Genomic DNA, 21,052 nt, shown 5'->3' on the forward strand with positions numbered 1-21,052 from the left:
CAGCTTACCGGGGCGCTGGGCACAGACCATAGACATCATATGTGAGAAGGTGATAAACACTCTGAAAAAAACGGGTAAAGGGGTCAGTGTGTCAGAGTGGGGGCAGGGAGGTCTTACTGAGAAGGTGACCTTTCAGCAAAGCCCTGGAGGGAAGGGAACTCGGAGTGTCCCGAGAAGAGGGAACAAGGGCAGAGGCCAGGGCACACAGCCAGAGCGGGTGACAGCGGGGGTGGGGGGCTGCCAGCAGGGCCCAGTGGGCCTGGGGAGAGTTTGGCTTCAACTTGGGGGTTTGAACTCAGTCCGTGGACTGGGGCCGGGTCATCACCACTGCCTCGGGGGCCTCTGGACAGATGCAGCCGCTGCCTCGGGGCCTCTGGACAGATGCAGCTGCTTTTCTTCTCCTCAGCAGCCCTCTGCCCTGCTTTGGTCAGGGGGCTTCAGCCCTTGCCCCAGGGCTTTCTCAGCATTTTCCTTGGAGGCTTCTCCCAGAAAGCCTGCCCTGCCTCCCACCTGCCTAGCAGCCACCCTAGCTCCACCCTCCCTGGGGTGAGACCCGCAGCGGGTGGTCCAGAACTGGGGCCTCGATGGCCGCTGCAGTCAGAGGGGGCTTCCCAGAGGAGGAAGGGGTTGCAGGGGGAGGTGGGGGGACAGGAGGGGCGAGAAACTCCAAGGCTCTCTCCAGAGCCCAGCGTCCTCTAGAACCTTATGTTTGGTTTTTTGCTCCCTAGAGCATGAGCTCCAGGACAGTGACCACCCCCATCTTTTCACCTCAGTGTCCCCAGTGCCCCACACAGGCCTGACACCCAGTAAGTGTTCGAGAAAGGAAGGGACGAGGGCAGGAACAGCATCTTCCCGGCCCTGTCCCTCTCCCACCTCCCTTTACCGTGCCCACCTCAGATTTGGCACCGAGCTGGGCTCCACGGGGCCCCCGGAAGCCCACAGTCCAGCCTGGAAAAGCCACGCTCGGGAAGCACGTGCGTTACAAAATGAGAAGGCCTGGGCGGGGGCAGGGAATCGGGGTGCTTTGTGCCGGGTGCTGTCTACTGACATGGCACCCACTTTGAAAGGAGGTGAAGGGGTGTCTTCAAGGATACACAGCCCCGCTGCATTCTGCCTAAAGCCCATGGCCTCCCTCGTCGGCTGGAAGTGGACCCCAGGTTGCAGGCAGCCCATGAGCAGGTTAAGGGCGGCATGTTGGGGGCGGGGGGAGGCACTTGTGACTCACCTATGCCCCAGAGGAGGGCTCTGTGTGTGTCACTGGGTCTCCCTGACCCCAGATGCAGAGTGGAGGCGCGAGAGGCTTGGCCCGTGGAGACATGCGGCGGCAGCAAATGGAGCTTGTAAACTGGAGCCCGCTGGCCTACTCAAGGACTTTTGCTTTGTTTTGTTTTGTTTTGGGGGAATTTTTTGTGGTGAAAAATTTTGTAAAACATAAAATTTGCCGTTTAACCATTTTTAAGTGTACAACGCGGCAGCGGTACATTGACAGTGTTGTGCAACCAGCACACGTTATTTCCAAAACAGAGTTTTCATTACTCTAAACAGAAACTCTGTAACCATTAAGCAATAACTCCCCATTCCGCCCTCCCCCAGTCCCTGGTGTCCCCTCATATACTTTCAGCCCCTCTGAACATGACTGTTCTAGATATTGCATGTAAGTGTCCTCATTCAGTATCCGTCCTGTTGCTTCTGACTTATTTCACTTAGCGTAACGTTTCCACAGTTCATCCGTGTTATAGCATGTATCAGAGTTTCATTACTTTTTATGGCTGAATAGTATTTCATTGCATAGATAGACCACGTTTTGTTTGTCCGTGTGTCCAGTAAGGTTTTTCAAAATGTGAACAATGTAAGTCAGTCACCAGTATTTAAAAATCTGGACATTTACATAATGGTGCATATTTCCAGTTTCTTCTAAAAACTTGGAATGCACAGCTACAGGGGGTCAGGGCTCCTGGCCTCATGGGTCTCATCTGCCCAGCCACTTCCCCTATCAGACTCAGGCGGCATCTGCCTACTCGGAGGGGCCGTGCCACCATTGGAGCCAGTGCCTGAGGTGCACAGCCCTGGGGTGAGGGTGTTGGCAGCTCAAGAGTCTGGGCCAGCACCCTGGGCTCCTGAGCTGGAGGGCCCTGAGAACACACACACACGCACACGCGCGCACACACACGCACCCGTGCACACACACACCCACGCGCGTGTGTCCTCACAGCACCCGAGCCTCCTTCGTGCTCATGCCTGGAGATGCACAGGGCAAGAGGGTCCATCCTCCCTGGAGGGAATCTGGCCAGGAGGCAGGCAGTCAGGGTGCCACCTCTGGGCCCGTTCCTGGTGTGATGCTGCAGGAGGCCGTTGGCCTGACGCCCGTGCTGAGCGTAGTGACAATTGGCTCTCTCTGTGCTTGGTGTGGTGCCCATTGACCCTCCTAGCAACCCCTCCTTCCAGAGGAGGAAGACAAGGCCCTCTGAGGTCAAGCAAGTGGCCTTTTGGGGGTGGTGCCAGGATGTGAAGTCACACCTGCAAGGTGAGCTAAGAATGGGCACCGGCCAGAGCTCAGAGGAGCTCAGACGTTGGCCAGGATGGGTGTCAATCCTTGCCCTTCAGCTCCTTGACCCTGGCAGAGACTTCTGAATCCCGGGTGCTGGGGCTTCTCTGGCAACGGGCCCAGCCCTGGTGGGGAGGTAGGCAGCTCTCAGGACTGACCCTGAGCCGCTGAAGGAGGCATGAAGTATCCCTCGGAAGGATGGGTACCAGGCTGGGCTCGGAGCTCTGAGTACCTCCTTCCTAGGGACAGCGGAGGAAGGAGGCCTGCTCTGAGAAGGTAGCGTTGAGCCAGGTCTTGAAGGTGGACTGACATTTACTGAGCTGGAAGCAACGTGGCAGGCAGGCAGCAGAGCCCAAGCAGAGGCCTGGAGGTGTGAGGCTTCAGAAGTGGCCCAGGATAGTGGGACCTGGGCTGGGGGAGGCTGCAGAGATCGTGGGACCGAGAACACACCCGGCACTCCTGCCGACTCTTCTTGGGCAGGCTGTGGGGAGCAGGAAGGTTAGGGAACAGGGGAGTGATCATTAGACTGGTGCTGGGAAAGGGTGGGGTGACCGAGGGGAGCTGGGGTGCTGAAGGGGGAGGTCGGCCAAGGAGGCTGGATGGGGTGGGGGTGGGTTGGATGTGGTTTGGCAAGTCGGTGGCCCATTCACTCTCTGTGTGTTTCAGTAATGTGCGTCTGTCCCCCCAGGAGGGCTGGCATCTGGGTCATAGTCACTACTTTGTTTCTCAGCCTGGGACAGAGCCAGCACGCAGTAGGTGCTCAGTAAATACTACTCACTCTACAAATGTCTAGGTTGGTCGCTGGAGACACTGCCAGAAGAAAACCAGACCCATCTGTGATTGAGGAGGAGGGGATGGGCAGTGAGGTTCCAGACGTAGCAGGGCGGCTAGCCCGGGGACTGTGGGATGTAGCTGAGCAAGGCGTGGGGGATCTTTGGGGTGGCTTTGTGTAGAGCCTGGAGCTGCCCTGCAGGAGGATGGAGAGAGCAGTGACTGCCCAGAGGAAGAGGGGCAGGAGGGGCATCCTGGCCCAGGGGACCTGCGGCAGCCGAGGGGGAGGGGTGCCATGGCGCGAAGGCCTTTCCCATCCCCCTCTGCCCTGGGCCCTGGCTGCTTGATGGGCAGCCCGGCCCCGCCCCTGGGCAGCCGGGAGGCCAGTGATTGGTTGGCGAGCTAGAGCCGCTTGGTCACCATGGGGACGCTCGGAGGTGCGCGTGCCCAGTGCCCAGCACCAGGAACTAAATCTTCATAATCTGCCGGCTGGGAGGGTGGGGGTGGGGTCGTGCGCGACCCTGGCCTGGGGGAGGGGGTGGCCTGGGAGGCGGTCAGGGCTCACAGTGGCCGCCCCTCCCCCACCCACTGGTTACAGGTGCAGAGCCGCTTGGGCACCTGGGCGCCACCAGGAACCACGCGGTACTCACCTGACAGTGACCCCGGGAGCTTGAGCGTAGCTTGGGCCTCTGCCTTCTCAGCTGATCAAGCAGGAGGCTGGGGCAGGGTGGGGAAAAGGGGCCTGGAATTTATCTGAAGTGTCTAACCCCCTAGTTAAAAGTTTGTCCTCCTAGGTCCCCCAGCAATGCCGCGCTGTCTGCAGCAGGGGGCGCCCTCCACAGGGCTTTGTTGGGCTGTCACTTCAGGAAAGCAGGGATGGCCCAGGAGGTGCCAGGGATGCACCCGCAGCCCTGGCTCTGGGTGTTCAGTGCCATGTGGCCGTGCACCAAGGGCAGATCTCTGTCTGCACAGGCTTGGCCTGGGCGTTTTTGCTGGAGGGAGTGACTAAGGGGCAGGGGTGTCACAGTGGAGCCAACCTTCCTCAGGCAGAGGATGGAGAAGTTCGAGGGTCTGCTGTGGGGAAGGGGTCCTGTGGGGAGAGGGTGTAAAGGGGCAAGGCAGTGGTGATCTGGAGGAAGAGTGGGGCACTGGCCAGGCCCCATGCAGCCCCTGGCATGTCCGAGGACCTCTGGACCTGCGGCAGGCAGGTCACACTTGAGGCTGCAGCCACTCACTCCCTGGCCCCCGAAGCTGGATAAGGCTTTTGTGGGGTGGAGGGCAGGAGGCATGCTCCATGGCCGCTCCGCCCTGATGGCCCCAGTTGCTGGCAGAGGGACCCTGCCCCCACCTCAGGCTGGGGCAAGGCCAGCCTCTTGGCGCCCCCAGCGGGGACGGCAGCGCTCACTCGCCTCCTGCCCAGGGATGCTCGCGAGGACAGCACAGGGCAAGTACCCCCTGTGGCTGCCGTGGCCACGTACCTGGGGGGAGGGGGGTCTTAGGGGCCAGCGGGTGCTGCGGTGGAGCCTCACACCCAGGCCTCTCGTTTCAGACGACTCCTCCTCCGAGAGCGGCAGCGGCAATGGCTCCTCCACCCTGAACCCGTCCACCTCGAGCAGCACACAGGGAGACCCCGCCTTCCCCGAGATGAATGGCAACGGCACCGTGGCCCCCGTGGACTTCACCGCCACCGCCGAGGATCAGCCCATCAACCTGTGCGACAAGCTCCCGCAGGGCTCAGCGCTCGGCACGCCCTCCTACCCCTCCGACGCCGATGGACTGCGGAGCCGCGTCAAGTACGGGGTGAAGACCACCCCCGAGGTGTGTGGGGCTGCGGGCTGCTGGCCCGCCGGAACTGGGAGCCTCTGCCGCGCCCATACACGGCAGGGCTGTGTGGGGCTGATGTGAAATCACGCGTACTGGGGTTGTGATACCAAGTCAGGGTGGTAGCCGTGGCTGCTCTGCTCTTATTGTCCTGGGGAGGCTCTGGAATGGGAGACCGCTCAGTTGACCTCGAGCAAGGCCCTCACTTCTCTCAGCCTCCACCCCCATCTGTGAAGTGGGGTTGTTGGCCTCTGCCTTGGTGGACGTGGTGGGTGACGTGTGGCCTGGCCCCCTCTGCCTCCAAAACAGTCTGCTGTGAGGAGCAGCAGCAAGTGGGCTGCATTCAGCACAGAGGCCCAAGGCCTCATGTTTTCTCGCTACTCTGCATGCCTGTCCCCATTCTACAGATGGTGCAGAAAAAAGGTGAGGCCTTTGTTTGTGGCCCCAGGGATGTGGATGTGTGAAACTCAATAGGCCAGGCTAATGGGGGGCGGACAGGTGCCCCACCGTTTGGCGCTCCCCTACCCCTCCCCTGTTGCTTCCGAAAGCCATCTCCGGGCCACGGAGGTCTTCTGCAGCAGTGCAGTGCGGCACCGGGGGCGGGAGCTCTCCCGGGGGGTGTTTTCTTCTGCCCAGGCTAGGGGGGCCAGAGGTGCCTTCTCAGAGCCCTACACTCCTGGGCTGCAGCTACGGGCCCCTGCACAGGTTCCTTCCCCTCCCAGGGCCTGTTTTCTCTTCTGCAGAGGGTGTGGGGTGGGTGCCAGTGCTGGCTTCCAGTGACGTGTCTCGTGGGAAGGTTCTGTACAAATGAACGGTGTTCAGTCGTCGCTGTGTGTCTGAGCCCAGGCTGAGGGACAGGTACTGGCCAAAGCACTGTCTTCCCTTCTTTGACTGGGTCCCAGGGGCAGGCACAGCTGCTGCCTCAGCAGGCAGAGAGCCAGAGGGGTTGAGTTTGCCACCGTGGCCTCAGGCCACATGTGTGGACCACGGAAGTGAGACGGGAACACGAGTGCCACCGATAGTTCTTCTGTCTCCTCTGACGCTGGCAGAGGATTGGCCAAAGAGCACCTGGGAATGTGACTTGCCCAAGGCGCCTTTGACCCTCCGTCGCGAGTCTGACACAGCCCAGTGGGAGGCCAGAGAACCTGGGTGTCCTTTCCCCTTCTATGTGTGGATCAAGAGATGGGCACGAGGCCAGGGACCCTGGGAGGGCTGACCCCGGTGGGTGTGGTCACATGGAGGCTGGTGGTGGCAGCTACCGTGGGACAGGGCACCAATCAGTGTCTGTCTTTATACGTTTGTCAGCAAGAGCTGTATGCCGTCTGGGCCACTATGTGGCCACGTTGCAGGGTGTGATCCACGGCTGTTTGTTTCCTGGGCCTGACTGCCTACTAGATGCCCACCTCCTTGAGGGCAGGGACTGTGTCTCCAGGACACTGCTAGTCAGGGTACCACTGAGTGAAGTCAGGACTGGACAAAGCCGCAAACTTTCTAAAAGGCAAATGACAGTGGTCCTCGGGGAGCCTTCCCAGAGTACGTGCAGCAGGGGGCAGGAGACCGGATGGGAACTGAGCAGTAAAGGATGAAGAGGATGGAAAAAGCAGAGAGGAGAGTGGGGAAGTGCATTCCCAGGAGAGCTGGGGAAGGGTCTTGCTCCAAGAGGGGCTCAGGGCGTGGGTCCCTTCTCTACTGCAGGACAAGGGGCTGTGCCTGGTTCCCTCTCCCCTTTCTACACACGCTCTGCATCAGGGCTCACGGTGACTTCCAGGGGTGGTGGCAGACAGGAGAAGCCCAGCCTGGGAGCTGCGGGGATGCCCTTTTGCCTGATGGGCCTGTCTCTTTGGCTGGTTCTTTCCCAGCCCATCTGTTCCTCATCCCCGACAGACAGCACACTCACTGCTTTTGTGACAGCTCGGTTGTCAACTCAAGGTTGCAGCCCCTTGGAGACCAGGGAGGGAAACCCCAAAGCCAGAACAGATCTTGGCACAAGCAGGAGAGGCTGGCTGGTGGCGGGAAGGAGCCCTTTCTGTGTTTGCCTTTCCCTCGTGCGATGAGGCACAGCCTGGCGTGGGCACTGCTGCCGAGTAAACCACTACCCCCTCCACTGAACTCCTCCGGGGCGCCAGGCCTCTGCACGTGTGGTTGTGGGCAGTCCCTCCTACGCCGCCCAGGGAGGGGCGGCAGCATCGCTGTCCCCGTGTCACAGGGGAAAGGAGCAGGAGAGTGACTTGCTCAGGGCCTTGCAGCGTGGCTCACATGGCATCTGGGTGTGCTCGCCGCGCCTGCCCGCACACTCACCGCGGCCTGACCCTCTGCCCCCACCCCGCCCTCTCTCAGTCCCCCCCCTACAGCTCAGGGAGCTATGACTCCATCAAAACCGAGGTCAGTGGCTGCCCTGAGGACCTGACGGTGGGCCGGGCCCCCACAGCAGATGACGACGACGATGACCACGACGACCATGAGGACAATGACAAGATGAATGACTCCGAGGGCATGGACCCTGAGCGCCTCAAGGCCTTCAACGTGAGCGCCCGCCCGGGATGGCTGGCTGGGGCGGGGGCTCAGCCAGGCCAGCCCTTCCCACAGCCTGTGTCTCCTGCAGATGTTTGTGCGTCTCTTTGTGGACGAGAACCTGGACCGCATGGTGCCCATCTCCAAGCAGCCCAAGGAGAAAATCCAGGCCATCATCGAGTCCTGCAGCCGGCAGTTCCCTGAGTTCCAGGAGCGGGCCCGCAAGCGCATCCGCACGTACCTCAAGTCCTGCCGGCGCATGAAGAAGAACGGCATGGAGATGGTGAGCCCCAGGCCTACCAGTCCCAGGCTCCCCGCACCCTCCCGGCCTCCTGGGCGCTTTTCCCACAGCCCTCCCAATACCCCTGGAAGCAGGCATTGTGGCCCCTCGTTCACAGAGGAGCCCAAAGCCCAGTGCCACCCTGCCCACCTCTAGGGCAGGGTCCCTGTGCCCTAACACTGGCTCCATCCCCATTCTGCCTGCAGACCAGACCCACACCTCCCCACCTGACCTCGGCCATGGCAGAAAACATCCTGGCAGCTGCCTGTGAGAGCGAGACGAGAAAAGCAGCCAAAAGGATGCGCCTGGAGATCTACCCGTCCTCTCAGGTGCCTGCTCGCTGCCAGCCACTGGGAGGGTGTCCTCAGCCATGCCGCAGATACTGCCACGGCCCCCGGGTGCAGAGGGAGCAGGGAGGGCGTCCTCAGATGGGAGATGGAGATGCTGGGGGGAGGGGGGCGGCGGGGGGAAGTCAGAGGAGCCCAGACACAGAGGCCTTGTGGACCTAGGAAGGGAGTCTGGACTTCATCCCGAGCCCTGAGAGTGTCTTCAGCCGGGCAGGAACAGATGAAATCTGCCCTGAAGATAGATGAGCACATGGGGGGCTGGGGGAGGCCCTGGGCAAGGCAGCCAGGGGGAGAGGCAGAGTCCTGCAGGTCCCGCGCCGGGTCCCGGCAAATCTGGGGCCACCACCCACCCCCGTCCAGGGACCGTGGTCAGGGCTTGCTGCCCCTGTGGTTCCCCAGCGCCTCCCTCCCGCTCTGCAGGACGAGCCCATAGCCCTGGACAAGCAGCACTCCCGGGACTCCGCAGCCATCCCCCACTCCACCTACTCACTGCCAGCCTCCTCCTACTCCCAGGACCCTGTGTACGTCAACGGTGGCCTGAACTACAGTTACCGTGGTTACGGGGCCTTGGGCAGCAACCTGCAGCCCCCTGCCTCCCTCCAAACAGGAAATCACAGTAATGGTGAGTGTGGGACACCAGGCTCTGCGGCTCCCTGACCAGCTGCCTTGGGAAGGGGGCGGGGCAGGCGAGGAAGCAGCAGAGGCGGCCGGGAAAGTGACTCCTTCTTGGCACAGGGACCCTCCCCATCTCATAATCTTAGCCAGTCCTTAGCTTGGAAGGCAAGGTTAACAGGAACAGCGTTCCACTCCTTTCTTGCCTCCCCGGAGGCTTGTTGGGCCTCTCCCTGGTCCCCTGCCGCTGCCCCACACCCCCTCCACGGGCCACTGTGTGCAGTCCCAGCCAAGGCCCCGTCTCACCCAAAATGACCAAGTCTCAGTGAGACAGTCGCTGGCCCAGCTCTTGCAGAGTTGATGGCAGAGCCAGGATTTGGTCCCAGGCAGGTCACCTCCCTCTCCAGGCCACCGCTTAGGACCTCACTTGTGAGATGAAGGTTCTTCTTTTTAAAAGCATTTCTTAGTTTTTAAAAAAAATTTATTTATTTTATTTATTTTTGGCTGCATTGGGTCTTCTTTGCTGCGCGCGGGCTTTCACTAGTTGTGGCGAGTGGGAGCTACTCTTCGTTGCGGTACGGTGCGCGGGCTTTTCGTTGCAGTGGCTTCTCTTGTTGCGGAGCACGGGCTCTAGGCGCGCGGGCTTCGGTAGTTGTGGCACACGGGCTTAGTTGCTCTGTGGCATGTGGGATCTTCCCGGACCAGGGCTCGAACCCGTGTCCCCTGCATTGGCAGGCAGATTCTTAACCGCTGTGCCACCAGGGAAGCCCCGAGATGAAGGTTCTTTCACCTAGGAGCAGGGTCCCAGCCCTTTCTGCTGCACTGTGGGGCCCCATCTAGGTCACCTGGGGCAGTGGTTAGCCGTCCGTCCCCCCACTCTAACCCCAGGAGCTGGTGATCCCCTAGGTGCCCCCTGTAACTCTGCCCAGGTGACTCTGATGCAGACGGAACACAGGCCAATATTGGAGAAACAGTCCCCAAAAGATACAAACCTCCCCATGGAGCTAGGTGCCGCCCTGAGTGCGGACCTCAGGCCCTGTCACGCTGAGGCCTGGGTGGCCGGTGCGGCAGGGGAAGAGCGGGTTCCCCCGGTGAAGGGCAGTCTGGCGGCCTGCGGGAGCTGGCGGGCCGGTGGGGGTGGTCCCGGGGCCTCTTGAGCCAGGTATCTGGGTTTAGTTCTGTGTGCAGCGGGAGCCACGGATAGGCTTTAACCGAAGGAGGCTATGAACGTGCTGTCTGCCCTTGTGGTGAGATTTTAACGGGGAGGACAGGAGGCAGAAGCAGTGTGCTTCGGGGGTCATTCAGAGGCGAGAGGAGAGGCTGGGGGTGACAGCAAGCTGCCGCTTGACGAGTAGGTTAGAGGAAGGTGCCGCCCGCAGGCCAGGGAATTCTGGTTCTAGGTCTTGGCTGAGAATTCCTCTCAGGCCCTTGTCCTTGGCCACGGGAGACCCCTTACTGTTCCTGGGCAGCGATGGAGGCGGCTGGTCCCTACCCATGGCAGAAAGCCCAGACACCCTCGCTCACCTTGCCCCCCACCACCGGCAAGTACGTGCGGGTCCCTGGAAGATTCCTGCCTGGGCTTAACTTCTCATCCTTTCCTAATGCCTCTTAACCTAAAATAAGAGGCTGCCTGGCCCTAATCCCTGAGGCTGAGGCCAGAGTGGCCAGCTGCAGCAGGGGTGAAATGGCTGTCCCAGGCGGGCTGCTTTCCTTCCAGGAAGGAGCCTATCTGACAGCGCTGCTGAGTGGGGACCCTGGTAGAGCGGGTCTGGAGACAGGTGCGGGGCAGGAAGTTAGAGCCCCCCCTGTTGCGCACGGGGAGAGTCCTTCCCAGGGGGCAGGCGATGGTGATAGGCCCCCACCTGGTACCACACAGCAGGGCCTGTCTCGGGCCGCAGCTGCCAGGGCTGCTCCGGCCTCTCTTGAGGGCCAGGCCTGCCGCCCTCCCGCCCTGTTCACACTTGCCAGAGAGGCTTCAAGAAAGGCCACTAGCTCTGCCCCTGTACCTCAGTCTCCCTGGTTCCTTAGAGGTGGGTGGTGAGGTCACGGAGGCCGAGATCTGCTCGCTGACCTTCTGCCTGGGGCAGTGGCGTCCTGTGAACACTGGGTTTGGGTCCAGCAGTTGGAAGAACACCACGGGCAGTCCCAGTCCCAGTACCTTCCCAGCAGCAGCCCTTAAACGAGGGTTCAGTCCATTGGCACCTTGGTTGGGCAGTCGTGTTGGTAGCTCAGAGCTCCTCACTTAGGTCGTGGGTGGATCCAGGTCAGCCCAGATAGACTCAGGCTCTGCCTGTCTTACCTGGGGTGCTGGGCAACTCGCACCCGCTCTGGCCCCTCTAGCAACCACCTGGCCACCTGAGTGTCTGCCTGTAACCAGAGCCCTGGGGGAAGAGACGGAAGGCCTGCTCTGAGCATGAGAGTGAAGAGGACAAGGCTTGGGGGCGGAGGGAGGAAAGAGAGGAAGCCCAGGGCTGGCTCACACCCATGTGGCAGGCGGCTCCGGCCTTCCTCTGCCATCCCCAGCCAGTGTCTGGAGGGGACCAAACCCTGCCGCAGCCGGGAGCCAGCGCAGGCACCCCTGCCTGCTCCCAGACTATCCCAGCAGCACCCACGTGGGGGTCAGCCGCCTGCTTGGCTGCTGTTCCCAGCAGTTCCCAGCCCCACTCCTTCCTCCTGTGTTTCATTTTAACGGACTTCCCTCGACCCTCAGTTCCAAGGATGTTCCTTAGCAGGCCAGTTCCCAGGACCTCCTGCTCGACGTCCCTGTTCTCTGATTAGAGAAGAAATAACCCCACGTGACAGACTGTCCCATCTAGATTCCAACTTCCTTCCCCAGCTTCCTTTTAGCAGTAGTCGAGTTTCCATAATTTCTCCCAAGATGTTACTTCTGGTCTATATGTCTCCAGTGACAAGGGCTTGTCCATCTCTGTAGCAGCATAAAAACTATAGGGAGTTCCCTGGTGGCCTAGTGGTTAGGATTCTGGGCTCTCACTGCTGTGGCCTGGGTTCAGCGCCTGGTCAGGGAACTGAGATCCTGCAAGACTCATGGTGCGGCCAAAAAAAAAAAAAAGTTACTGCCACTGTAGGTGCAATAATGATTCAAACTGGCTGGTAACTGAGAACTGCCTCACACACCCTTGTACGATGATCTCTGCTTATGGGGGTTGGGGGCTGGGCAGGGCACAGGGAGACGGACCTAGCTTATGGGGGTTGGGGGCTGGGCAGGGCACAGAAGGCCTCCCAAGCAAGCTTCCGCCCCCACACCGCCAGATCCTCTCCTTTGGCGGTTTTCTTGCTGAACACCTCGAAAGAATGCTCCAATTCCGGGAGCTTCTGTGTCTCCTGGAAGCCCTTTCCCAGTGGGCCTCCGTAGGCCGAGCCGCACCGAGGGGTTCACCGGCGTGGCTCAGCCCAGAACAGTCTCCTTGTGCTGTAGCTGAGGGCCGGGGGCCCAGGGAAGGTAGGAATCACCCACGGCGGGGCCCGGGCTCGCTGACTGCAGAGCCACAGCGCACCCCATAGAGCCGTTTGGGAAAGGTGGAGAGGAGACCAGGCCTGGTGGCCCCAGCACACCCCCCCCCCCACCGTGTGTTTCGGTAAGACTGCAGGCTCCCTCTTTGTTGCCACCGTTCAAGGGCAAAGGGAGGTGATTTCTCCAGAGGGCCCCTCTGGGTCCTGTCTGACCTTCCGACCTTCACACACCCACCCCACGCTCTCCCGTCCCACCAGCATTAATCTTCCACCTCGCTTGGGCACAAGAGAACGTCTCAAAGGCAAGGGGCTTCGAGGTGCTGCAGCCCATCAGGAGGCGGCTCAGCCCCCAGCGCCTCCCTCCACCTGCCCCTCCAGCCGCTCCCGGCAGGGCGGGCTCCATCTGGCCGCTCCAGCCCCGGCCTCTTTCCCAGGCCCAAGCAGGGCAGCCCAGGGCAGCCAGCCTCTTTCTTGCTCTTCCCCGGCGGCAGCGGTTGAGAAACCCCTTCCTTGTCTCGTGAGGCGCACACATGGGTGCTGCTTTTCCTGGCCTTCTGGGGCTCCAACTCTGGACTCCGTCCAGGGCTTTCCGCACCCTGTCCCCCTCGGGGGCGTCGGACCCCCACCTACCGGCAGTGTCTTAGCCGCCCCCTCCCCCGCCAGCTCGAGGCCGCCTCCTCCCCCGGAGCCCAGAGCCCAGAGCGCGGAGACCTGCCTGACTGTCCTCAGAGAGCAGCCGAGGTGCGATGAGTGCCAGGGAGCTGGGCTCACAGCGCTGCCCGGCCCGAGGCCAAAGCCTCCCCCCGACCCCAACGCAGGATCACCCTCGGGCTTAACAGAGAAGCCCACGTCTTGTCTGCAGGCCCCCTTCTAAGCACTGGGGTACGACCGTGGAGACAGACGAGGGCCTTGGGCCCCCACGATAGGGGAAAGGGTGCCCCTCCTCACCCTGGCTCCCCTCCTCACAGGGCCCACGGACCTCAGCATGAAAGGCGGGGCCTCCAACACCTCCACCACGCCCACGCCCACGCCCTCCAGCAACAGCACCAGCCGGACCATGCCCACCGCCCAGCTCAGCCCCACCGAGATCAGTGCCGTGCGGCAGCTCATCGCCGGCTACCGGGAGTCCGCCGCCTTCCTGCTGCGCTCAGCAGATGAACTGGAAAACCTCATTTTACAGCAGAACTGACCCAGCAGCACGTGGAGTGCACTACCCTAGGGAAGGAGGCTCTCCCAGCCCCGGACCGGCTTCCCGCCTCACCAGTTGGTACCTTTTGTTTTTTGAAAGAGGTGGATGCAGAAGAGCTGTTTCTAGCCACACTCCAAGCGCCTGAGACTCTGGGCACAAGGACACTTTTTTTTGGAATCTCACCACACGGGTGCTCTGACCTGCTTGGAAGAGGCCAACGGGGCAGCTTTGGAAGGGCTGGGGCTCCCCCTGACAAGGCGCTGGGGCCGCAGCTCTATTTAGAATCATCTTCGTGGACCCTGATGTTAGAATCCCACCCCCAGATAATTACCTTTCAAGTCTTAGGTGAGCAGAATTGCATATTTATTGAGAAAAACAAAGTGGACCCTTTCTTCCTCTCCCCTTAGTAATTTATTTTTCTGAAAATGGATTCTTTTGTGTTTGTACAGATTGCCAGTCTGTGTCTGTCTGATCAGAAGGATGTATCCCTGTGACCTAACATTCCATATCACTACACTGGCGCGGGCTGGGGGCCGGCAGGGCTGGGGGCAGCGGGGGCGCCGGGCTGGCTGTCCCTCTGAGCGCCCAGCCCCGCCAAGCAGGAGGACCTCACCCACACCCACTACAGAGCAAAGACAAACAAAAGCGGCTCCCCCTCCCCCATCCCACAGACGCCCCAGTCACACGGTCACCCGTATTCTACCTCACACTCCAGCGTGGGCTTTTCCAGGATGTGCCCTGAGCCTGTTCTGAACGGCTGTCTCCCACCTCCCCCACCCAGTGTGTCTGCCTGGGAGGTAAGTCCAGAGGGGAGGCCAGGAGCTGGATGGAGCCCAGGGAGGAGCCCCTGGCCCCAGCGCTTGACAGGACAGAGTGCTGGGGCACAGGCAGCCGGTCAGCTGGGCCCTTGCCCTCACCCTGCCCCCAGGGAGCCAGGTCTGAACACTTCTCCGCACAGGCCCTGGCCCCTCGGACAGGGCCCCCGACCCCACCCCCCTCATTGCTGCAGGGTGCGCCCCTGGCTGTCAGCAAAGGTGGACCGCAGCTCCTGTCCCCTGCCCCGTGGCTGGAGTAAAGAGGCCATCAGCAGAAGTGGAGAAGCCACCTGGGTTCTCCTAGGACCAGCCCTTCTGCAGGGGCCAGTCCTGGAAGAAACCCATAATCCCTGGAGTGTGAAAAAGGGCAAAAAGAAAAGGCTGGCCTGGTTTCCTTCCTCCCCGATAGGCACTTCCTCTTGCTCAGTGCAATACCTACCAGTGCTGCTAAAACCAGGGATTTGCCCAGACCTCACAAGGCCCACAGGGCCTCTCCATGCGACACTCTGTAGCCATGACAGCAGCCCTCTGCTGCCTGCCCCTGCCCGGAGCTGGCAGAAGCCCTCTGTTGCCTTTCCGCCCTCAGAGCAAAGAGGTCCCATGGGAGCCAGGGCCGAGGGGCCCCTAGGGTCGAGAGCCGCTCGACCCCAAAGCAGGCACCCCCCCCTTCCCAAACCAGCTTTTCTGCAGCCAACTGCCTCCTGGCACTGGCAGACCACCCTCAGGAGGGGTGGTGAGGGGGCCCCAGCGTGGATGCCTCCCCCTCCTCGGATCCGCGACTGAGCTACGGGCCCCCGAGCCAGAAAGTCTGAAGGGCAGGGGGTCCTGCCCCCTGCTTGCTTCCAGCCCCGAGAGGTTGCGGGTGGCCTTTGCTCTCCCAAGTGGCCTCCAGCACCCCATGCAGCCACACCACCTCTGCCTTCCATCTGACCAGTCCCCAGGCTCCAGCCAGGGCGGGGACCCGGGACCCGCCGTCAGCACAGCACAAGCTCCAGTGCCCGAGGCCGCTCCCACCCCCCAGCGTCCACACGTCCCGCCCCCATCCGCTCAGTACTACTCGCGGGCGTTTGAATTTGTGTAAATATTTATTTTTGTGTGTGAACAATACTACAAAAAGTAATCAGTAGATCGTTTGCAAAATGTTACCCCAGGCAATTTGTGAAAATCTTAATGTTGAAAACTGGCACAGACAATCGCCGCCTTGGAATTCTCGACATCAACTGCTTCACAGGTCATTTCTCCTCCCGGAGGCAGTACCCAAGCCAGGCACAAACGGTTAGCTTTTCTGAACGCACAGGAGTGAGAAAGACTGGGGAAGGGGCTTCCGCCACCACCCGCACAAGGGATTAGATCTGAAGCTCAGTATAAGCTCCAGTGTGAAGTCGTGTTTTTCTGAGTCAAGCTTGTCCTAACTAACTGACCACCTTCAGCGGCCTTAGCACCGCGATAATAAGAGTGTAGGTTCAGTGTGCTTCAAAGAGAAAGGAAGCAAATGATGATAGTGGTCAAGGTCCACTGGGGCTCCCAGAGCCCCTCCAGGACAGTGGATCCCGTCACGTTGACCCCACCTCTTGGGTGGGCTCCTTCCTAGTGAAGCCCTCGTGACGGCCGAATCAGGAGCAAGTTACTGTGTGGAAACAGGATTCCATTAGCTAGTTCAGTCAGGGAACTTGTTCAGTTTTGCTTTTGTTTTAAAAGATGCAGCGTCAACCCCATCCCTCTCGTCCTGACTTGGAGAAGCACCAAGGAGCTGGCTCTGCTGAACCCAGCTCGCTGCTGTCCCCGCCCACCCCAGGGACTGCTTCTCCGAAAGGGAGCGTCCAAAGCCCTGCCCCACAGCCAGTGCTTACGGAGGGCCTCAGGGCACAAATGGATCATTCGGGATCCTACTTTTAAGAGGTAATGCAAGAATAGAATGTATCAGTTCCAGAGTCTTTGCAGGGGGCTAACTAATCCCACAAGGTTGGAATCAGAGGAGAAATGGGAATTTGGTCTTAGGGGTGGGTCATCGGGTAGACCAGTGAGAGTACAACCCATCTAAAACTCATTTTGCCGTCACCACTCAGTTTATACCCAAGGACAGTGTTGAGGGGGAGGGGGACCGGCAGGGGGTTGGACAGTTTCAGAAGATTTCAAACCAACAGGTGGAACCCAGCCATCCCTATTCCCAAGGGCCACTTATGACTCCAGGGGTGGTTATAGGATTAATTACCAGTTCATATTCAAAATGCTGCTTTGAACTCAGAGGGTTGATACTTTTAATTTGTAATTTTTTGTAAAACTTTTTACAAGATAGTAAAGTATTTCACCAGAATACCAGTTTCAATCCGTCCATGGTCTGATTTTTATATAATTTAGTGGTGCTTTAGAAACTTTGTTTTTGTTGTTTATGAGCTAAACAGCTCAGTCCTTTTTCGCCTGTATCTACCTAAGACCAATGTGAACCTTTGTATTTTTGCTCCTAATTTTGGACTCAGTGAAAGTGTACTGTTTACATGTACAGATGCCCCGGTCCCTGTGTGTCCTGCAAGACTCGCTCCTGAGGAGGAAGGTGCACCTCAAAGCTCATCTGCTTAGCAAAGCCACAAAACAAAAACCTCTCACTTTTTACCTATGTTTCCACCTAAAAACAAAAACAAAAAACCTACACCACACAGAACTCAGATTTGCTGAAAAATACTTTTCTAAGCTCAGAAAAATCTCCATGCGGCAGATGGCCCATATGCCTGTGTCATATGGTCCATTTAGGAGCAGGGCTCAGAAGGGAGACTTCCTACCGGCTGCAGGTGGGACACTGACTGCGTGGACTCATGAAAAGTGAAAGTAGGACTTGGCTGCAGAGCCGGGGGTGGATATAGCTCTTCTCGTGACAGCCTGGGAATGGGAAGGTCACGTTGACTCATGGGAGCTTCAGGGTCAAGCCACCCAAGATTTAGGGACAACCCGAGAGGTTTCCAATCCCCTGGCATAATGTAGACACGTTGGGGAAGAGCGCAAGTTCCTTACCTGAGATGAGTTTTAAGACTTACCAATGCAGATGGTATGAGCATTTCTTCAGGGTCCCCTGGAGGCAGCTCATTCATGAGGCATCACCTCTGGGGAGGGGCAGGGGGCTCCGGACAGTAAGCAGATGGCACGAACTTTTAAAGATGACTCTTTATTACTTAATCAATGGCTTCACCTCTAAATTATATTTTTACAGATATGCACCTATGCAACTTAACGTGGCTCTTCTAAGCAGGTGAGGACTTCCTCCTCAATGCTCTATAAAAATTATTTGTGTTCTATATAGTGAGTTTTTCCAGTAAATGTGGCTTAATATTTTAATTCTTAGAATGTGTCTTCTCTATGTGATGCAACTAAATTCTGTTTTGTTTGTGGAATGACTAGCACAGGCCAACTCCCTCTCCCCTCACTTAACAAAAGACCAATGAGCTGTTAATCGAGCTGTTATCTCCATGGTATTACTTGCTAAATGCACTGATTTCATAAGTATGTGGAATCCTTTTTCTTTTGAATCTGTATATCATATATAAGACTGAATCTACTTAATAAACACTGAATAACAAACTGAATGCTTTATTTCCACTGTGTCCTCTCAACAGCAGCACTGCCAGCCAGTTCTGTTCCCTCCAACTCTAGTTTGGCACTGAGACACCATTCTACCAGTAGATTCCACCTTTTTTTTTTTTTATTTATATACTTACTATTTTTGGCTGCGTTGGGTCTTTGTTGCTGCCCACGGGCTTTCTCTGGTTGCAGCGAGCGGGGGCTACTCTTCGATGTGGTGCACAGGCTTCTCACTGTGGTGGCTTCTCTTGTCACGGAGCACAGGCTCTAGGCACGCGGGCTTCAGTAGTTGTGGCTCGTGGGCTCCAGAGCACAGGCTCAGTAGTCGTGGCGCATGGGCTTAGTTGCTCTGTGGCATGTGGGATCTTCCTGGACCAGGGATCGAACCCCGTGTCTCCTGCATTGGCAGGCAGATTCTTAACCACTGCACCACCAGGGAAGTCCCAGATTCCACCTTTTCCTAGCCAATAAGCTAGCACACAGAAGGTCCTTAGTAGATTTTCTTGAACACATGAACTTGTCACTTTTTTTGGCGCCTCACCCTTCAGAAAGGGAAGGAAATGGACCTTTCCTGGTTCTCGTCAGGTGCTCAGCACAGGCACACATCATTTTGAAATCTCACCGTTGCCTTCCCAGGGAGGTGCTCTGGCCCCGCTTACAGATGAGAAAGAGGGCACGCCGGGTGCACACCTCGCCTGGATTCAGCCAGCGCCCAAGCAAGGTCTTAAATGCAGCTGTTTCCCGGCAAATCGCCCTCTTTCCACTCCCGTCCGCCCAGGGCGCAGCTCTTCTGAGACCTGAAACCAAACTCAGGCGGCTGGGAAAACCGAGGAAACACCATCCCTGGTCCTGAACCGTCAGGACTTGACACTCCTTTCAACCCAACACCTGGGATCCCCTTGAAGGAAACAAAAGGGCTGCTTTTTTTTTTTTCAAAGACGTTTACTTGTGTGCAGACTTTTTTTCATCCTGCATTCAATTTAGGTTAAACTTTGAGGAAAACTTTCAGGAATGTGACTGGGGCCAAACCTGATTATCAGGAGTTTAAAATCAATTCTGAGTTAATTACATAAATGTAATTAACAATTGCTTGTATATACACACACCCCCACACACTATGTGGCAGTCGTTAAACGTTTTTTTTGTAATGGCAGAAGAATCTTTTTTTGAAATGAAATTCTGTGCAGTAGCCAAATATATAACACAGGTAAAGGGAGATGGGCCAACAGTTGGAAGACGCTGCCCCGTGGGAGTCTATATACCCTGGGGCTGAGATTCGTAAGAAGAGGAGCAGGTAGTCAAAGCACAAGGTGATACTTCATCTCAGATGCAGGTAGGGACCCAGAGCAGCAAGTCCTCAGTGATGCCATGACAGTGCCTGTCCCACCAAAACTACCACTGCTGAGAGTCACCGAAGGACCACAAACTCCCCCACCTGGGACAACACAGCCAGAGCCCGGGCCCACGGCACATGGTCCGCGCTGGCCCAATGGAAAGCACTCACCTCCAGCTGAAGCCGCAGCCAGCCGCGGGGACACTGGGATCCAAGGAGGAAGCGCTTGTGGACAGAGAAGGGCTGCTTGGTCCCGGCCCAGCTTCTTTAAATGGAGCTCCAGACCACCGGTGTTAAGTGTAGAGGACGACATCAAAGGGGACGCCCCCATGGAACAGTCAGATCAAGGCTACTCAGTGACCCAGCAGGCGAAGCTCAGCTTACTTGGTGAGGAGGGGAGACCGTGCCTGTAACGCACTTTTAAATCTAAATGCACTAGTGAAGGTCAGTAGCTACAGACTGTAGGATAATCCTTTGCAAAGTCCTCTCTCCCCTCTTTTGTATAAACCCAGATTTTATTAGGTTTATTATCAGTCAGGGGGTTCTTCAGTGAGGGGCTCCAGCTGCCGGCAGGGCGGAGGGGGTCTCTTAAACCGTCTGAAATAATACAACTTGTGTGTGCATGTGCACGTTCCTGCGGGGAGAGGGTCCAGAGCTCCCACTGGACTCTCAAAGGAGCCCGTGTTCCCAGAAAAGTTAAGAATCATTGCACTGACAGCTGTATTTTTCTTACTGTCATCCTTACAGAGCTTCCGTCTATACCTTTTGGTTGTTAGAGATGCTCATTCCAGGTTTTCAAAATGATGCACAAAGAGGAAGAAGCACAGGGCACTGTCACCATTTGGTTTCAAGTATTAACCTCCAGGGTCACAGAGCCTACCCTCTCCATCACTTTAAATGGTGCACACACACACACACACACACACACACACACACACACAGGGCAACACAGCCCGTGCCGCCTTCTCTCAGGGCAGGGCACAGGGCAGGCAGACGCTTTGGGCTTTGGTCCCCGAGGCCGGAGGGACGTGGCTACTCTGTTGAGTGTAAACACACACACACACACACACACACACACACACACACACGCGCACACACACACACACACACACACACACACACGCATCCCTCTCAAGCAGGGTCTGACTTCCTCATGAGCAGGTCGGACATGAAACAAACGGGTGACACTGTGCCTGGCCAGTAAGACAGCACTTTCCAGATTCTGAAACAGCAGATTTCCTTGTCCTTTGGACCATGAGTAAAATCAGCCTCTCCTGCCAAGTACTCAGTCTCTACACCCAGGACTATGCACTCAACTGTAGCGAGGGGCTGAAAGGCAGATATACACTCAGCTCGCACCAGCCCTCAGCGCGCCACACGGGCCCCCCTCTCCACGGCTCCTCCCTGGGGTGAGGGTCAAGCAGACGCCAGGAGCCTCTCCTGTCTCGGTCCCACGCGAGCTAACAGGATGGGGTACTTCCTATGTGCCGCACACTATGACTTTATGCAGTAGCAACTCTCAGCCCAAATCAGTGATGAGAAAGTTGCCAGGGGCTTAGTGACTTACCCCAACCACTGAGCTGGCAAGCGGCCAGGCCCCCACTCTCACCCAGCGCACGTTCCACCTCCCTGCTGAGATGCAGTTGGCAGTCAGGTCCCAGCCCCGGCTTCCAACACATTCTAAGCTCCTGCAGAAGTAATTGGGCAAACAGATTCCATGACATGAAGGCACACGTACACATCACCACCACCAGGCAGTTACCCAGGCACCACAAAGCCACCTGACC

The 21,052-nt window shown here is 58.1% G+C and overlaps 1 protein-coding gene across 3 annotated transcripts in view; it reads left to right on the plus strand.

The window, feature by feature from the left end:
* NOL4L (nucleolar protein 4 like) overlaps nt 1–17,932 on the plus strand; it is a 129,599-nt gene extending 111,667 nt beyond the window's left edge. For all 3 annotated transcript variants that reach the window (XM_060123577.1, XM_060123579.1, XM_060123578.1), the window contains 6 exons: nt 4,866–5,134; nt 7,475–7,660; nt 7,740–7,931; nt 8,135–8,257; nt 8,696–8,897; nt 13,327–17,932. In XM_060123577.1, coding sequence (XP_059979560.1) covers nt 4,866–5,134; nt 7,475–7,660; nt 7,740–7,931; nt 8,135–8,257; nt 8,696–8,897; nt 13,327–13,547 — 1,193 coding nt within the window. In that variant the 3' untranslated portion in view covers nt 13,548–17,932. The remainder of the gene's footprint in view (nt 1–4,865; nt 5,135–7,474; nt 7,661–7,739; nt 7,932–8,134; nt 8,258–8,695; nt 8,898–13,326) is intronic.
* The last annotated feature ends 3,120 nt before the right edge of the window (nt 17,933–21,052 follow it).

This window comes from Lagenorhynchus albirostris, chromosome 15 (assembly GCF_949774975.1).
Source record: "Lagenorhynchus albirostris chromosome 15, mLagAlb1.1, whole genome shotgun sequence".
In the NCBI taxonomy this organism is placed as follows: domain Eukaryota; kingdom Metazoa; phylum Chordata; class Mammalia; order Artiodactyla; family Delphinidae; genus Lagenorhynchus; species Lagenorhynchus albirostris.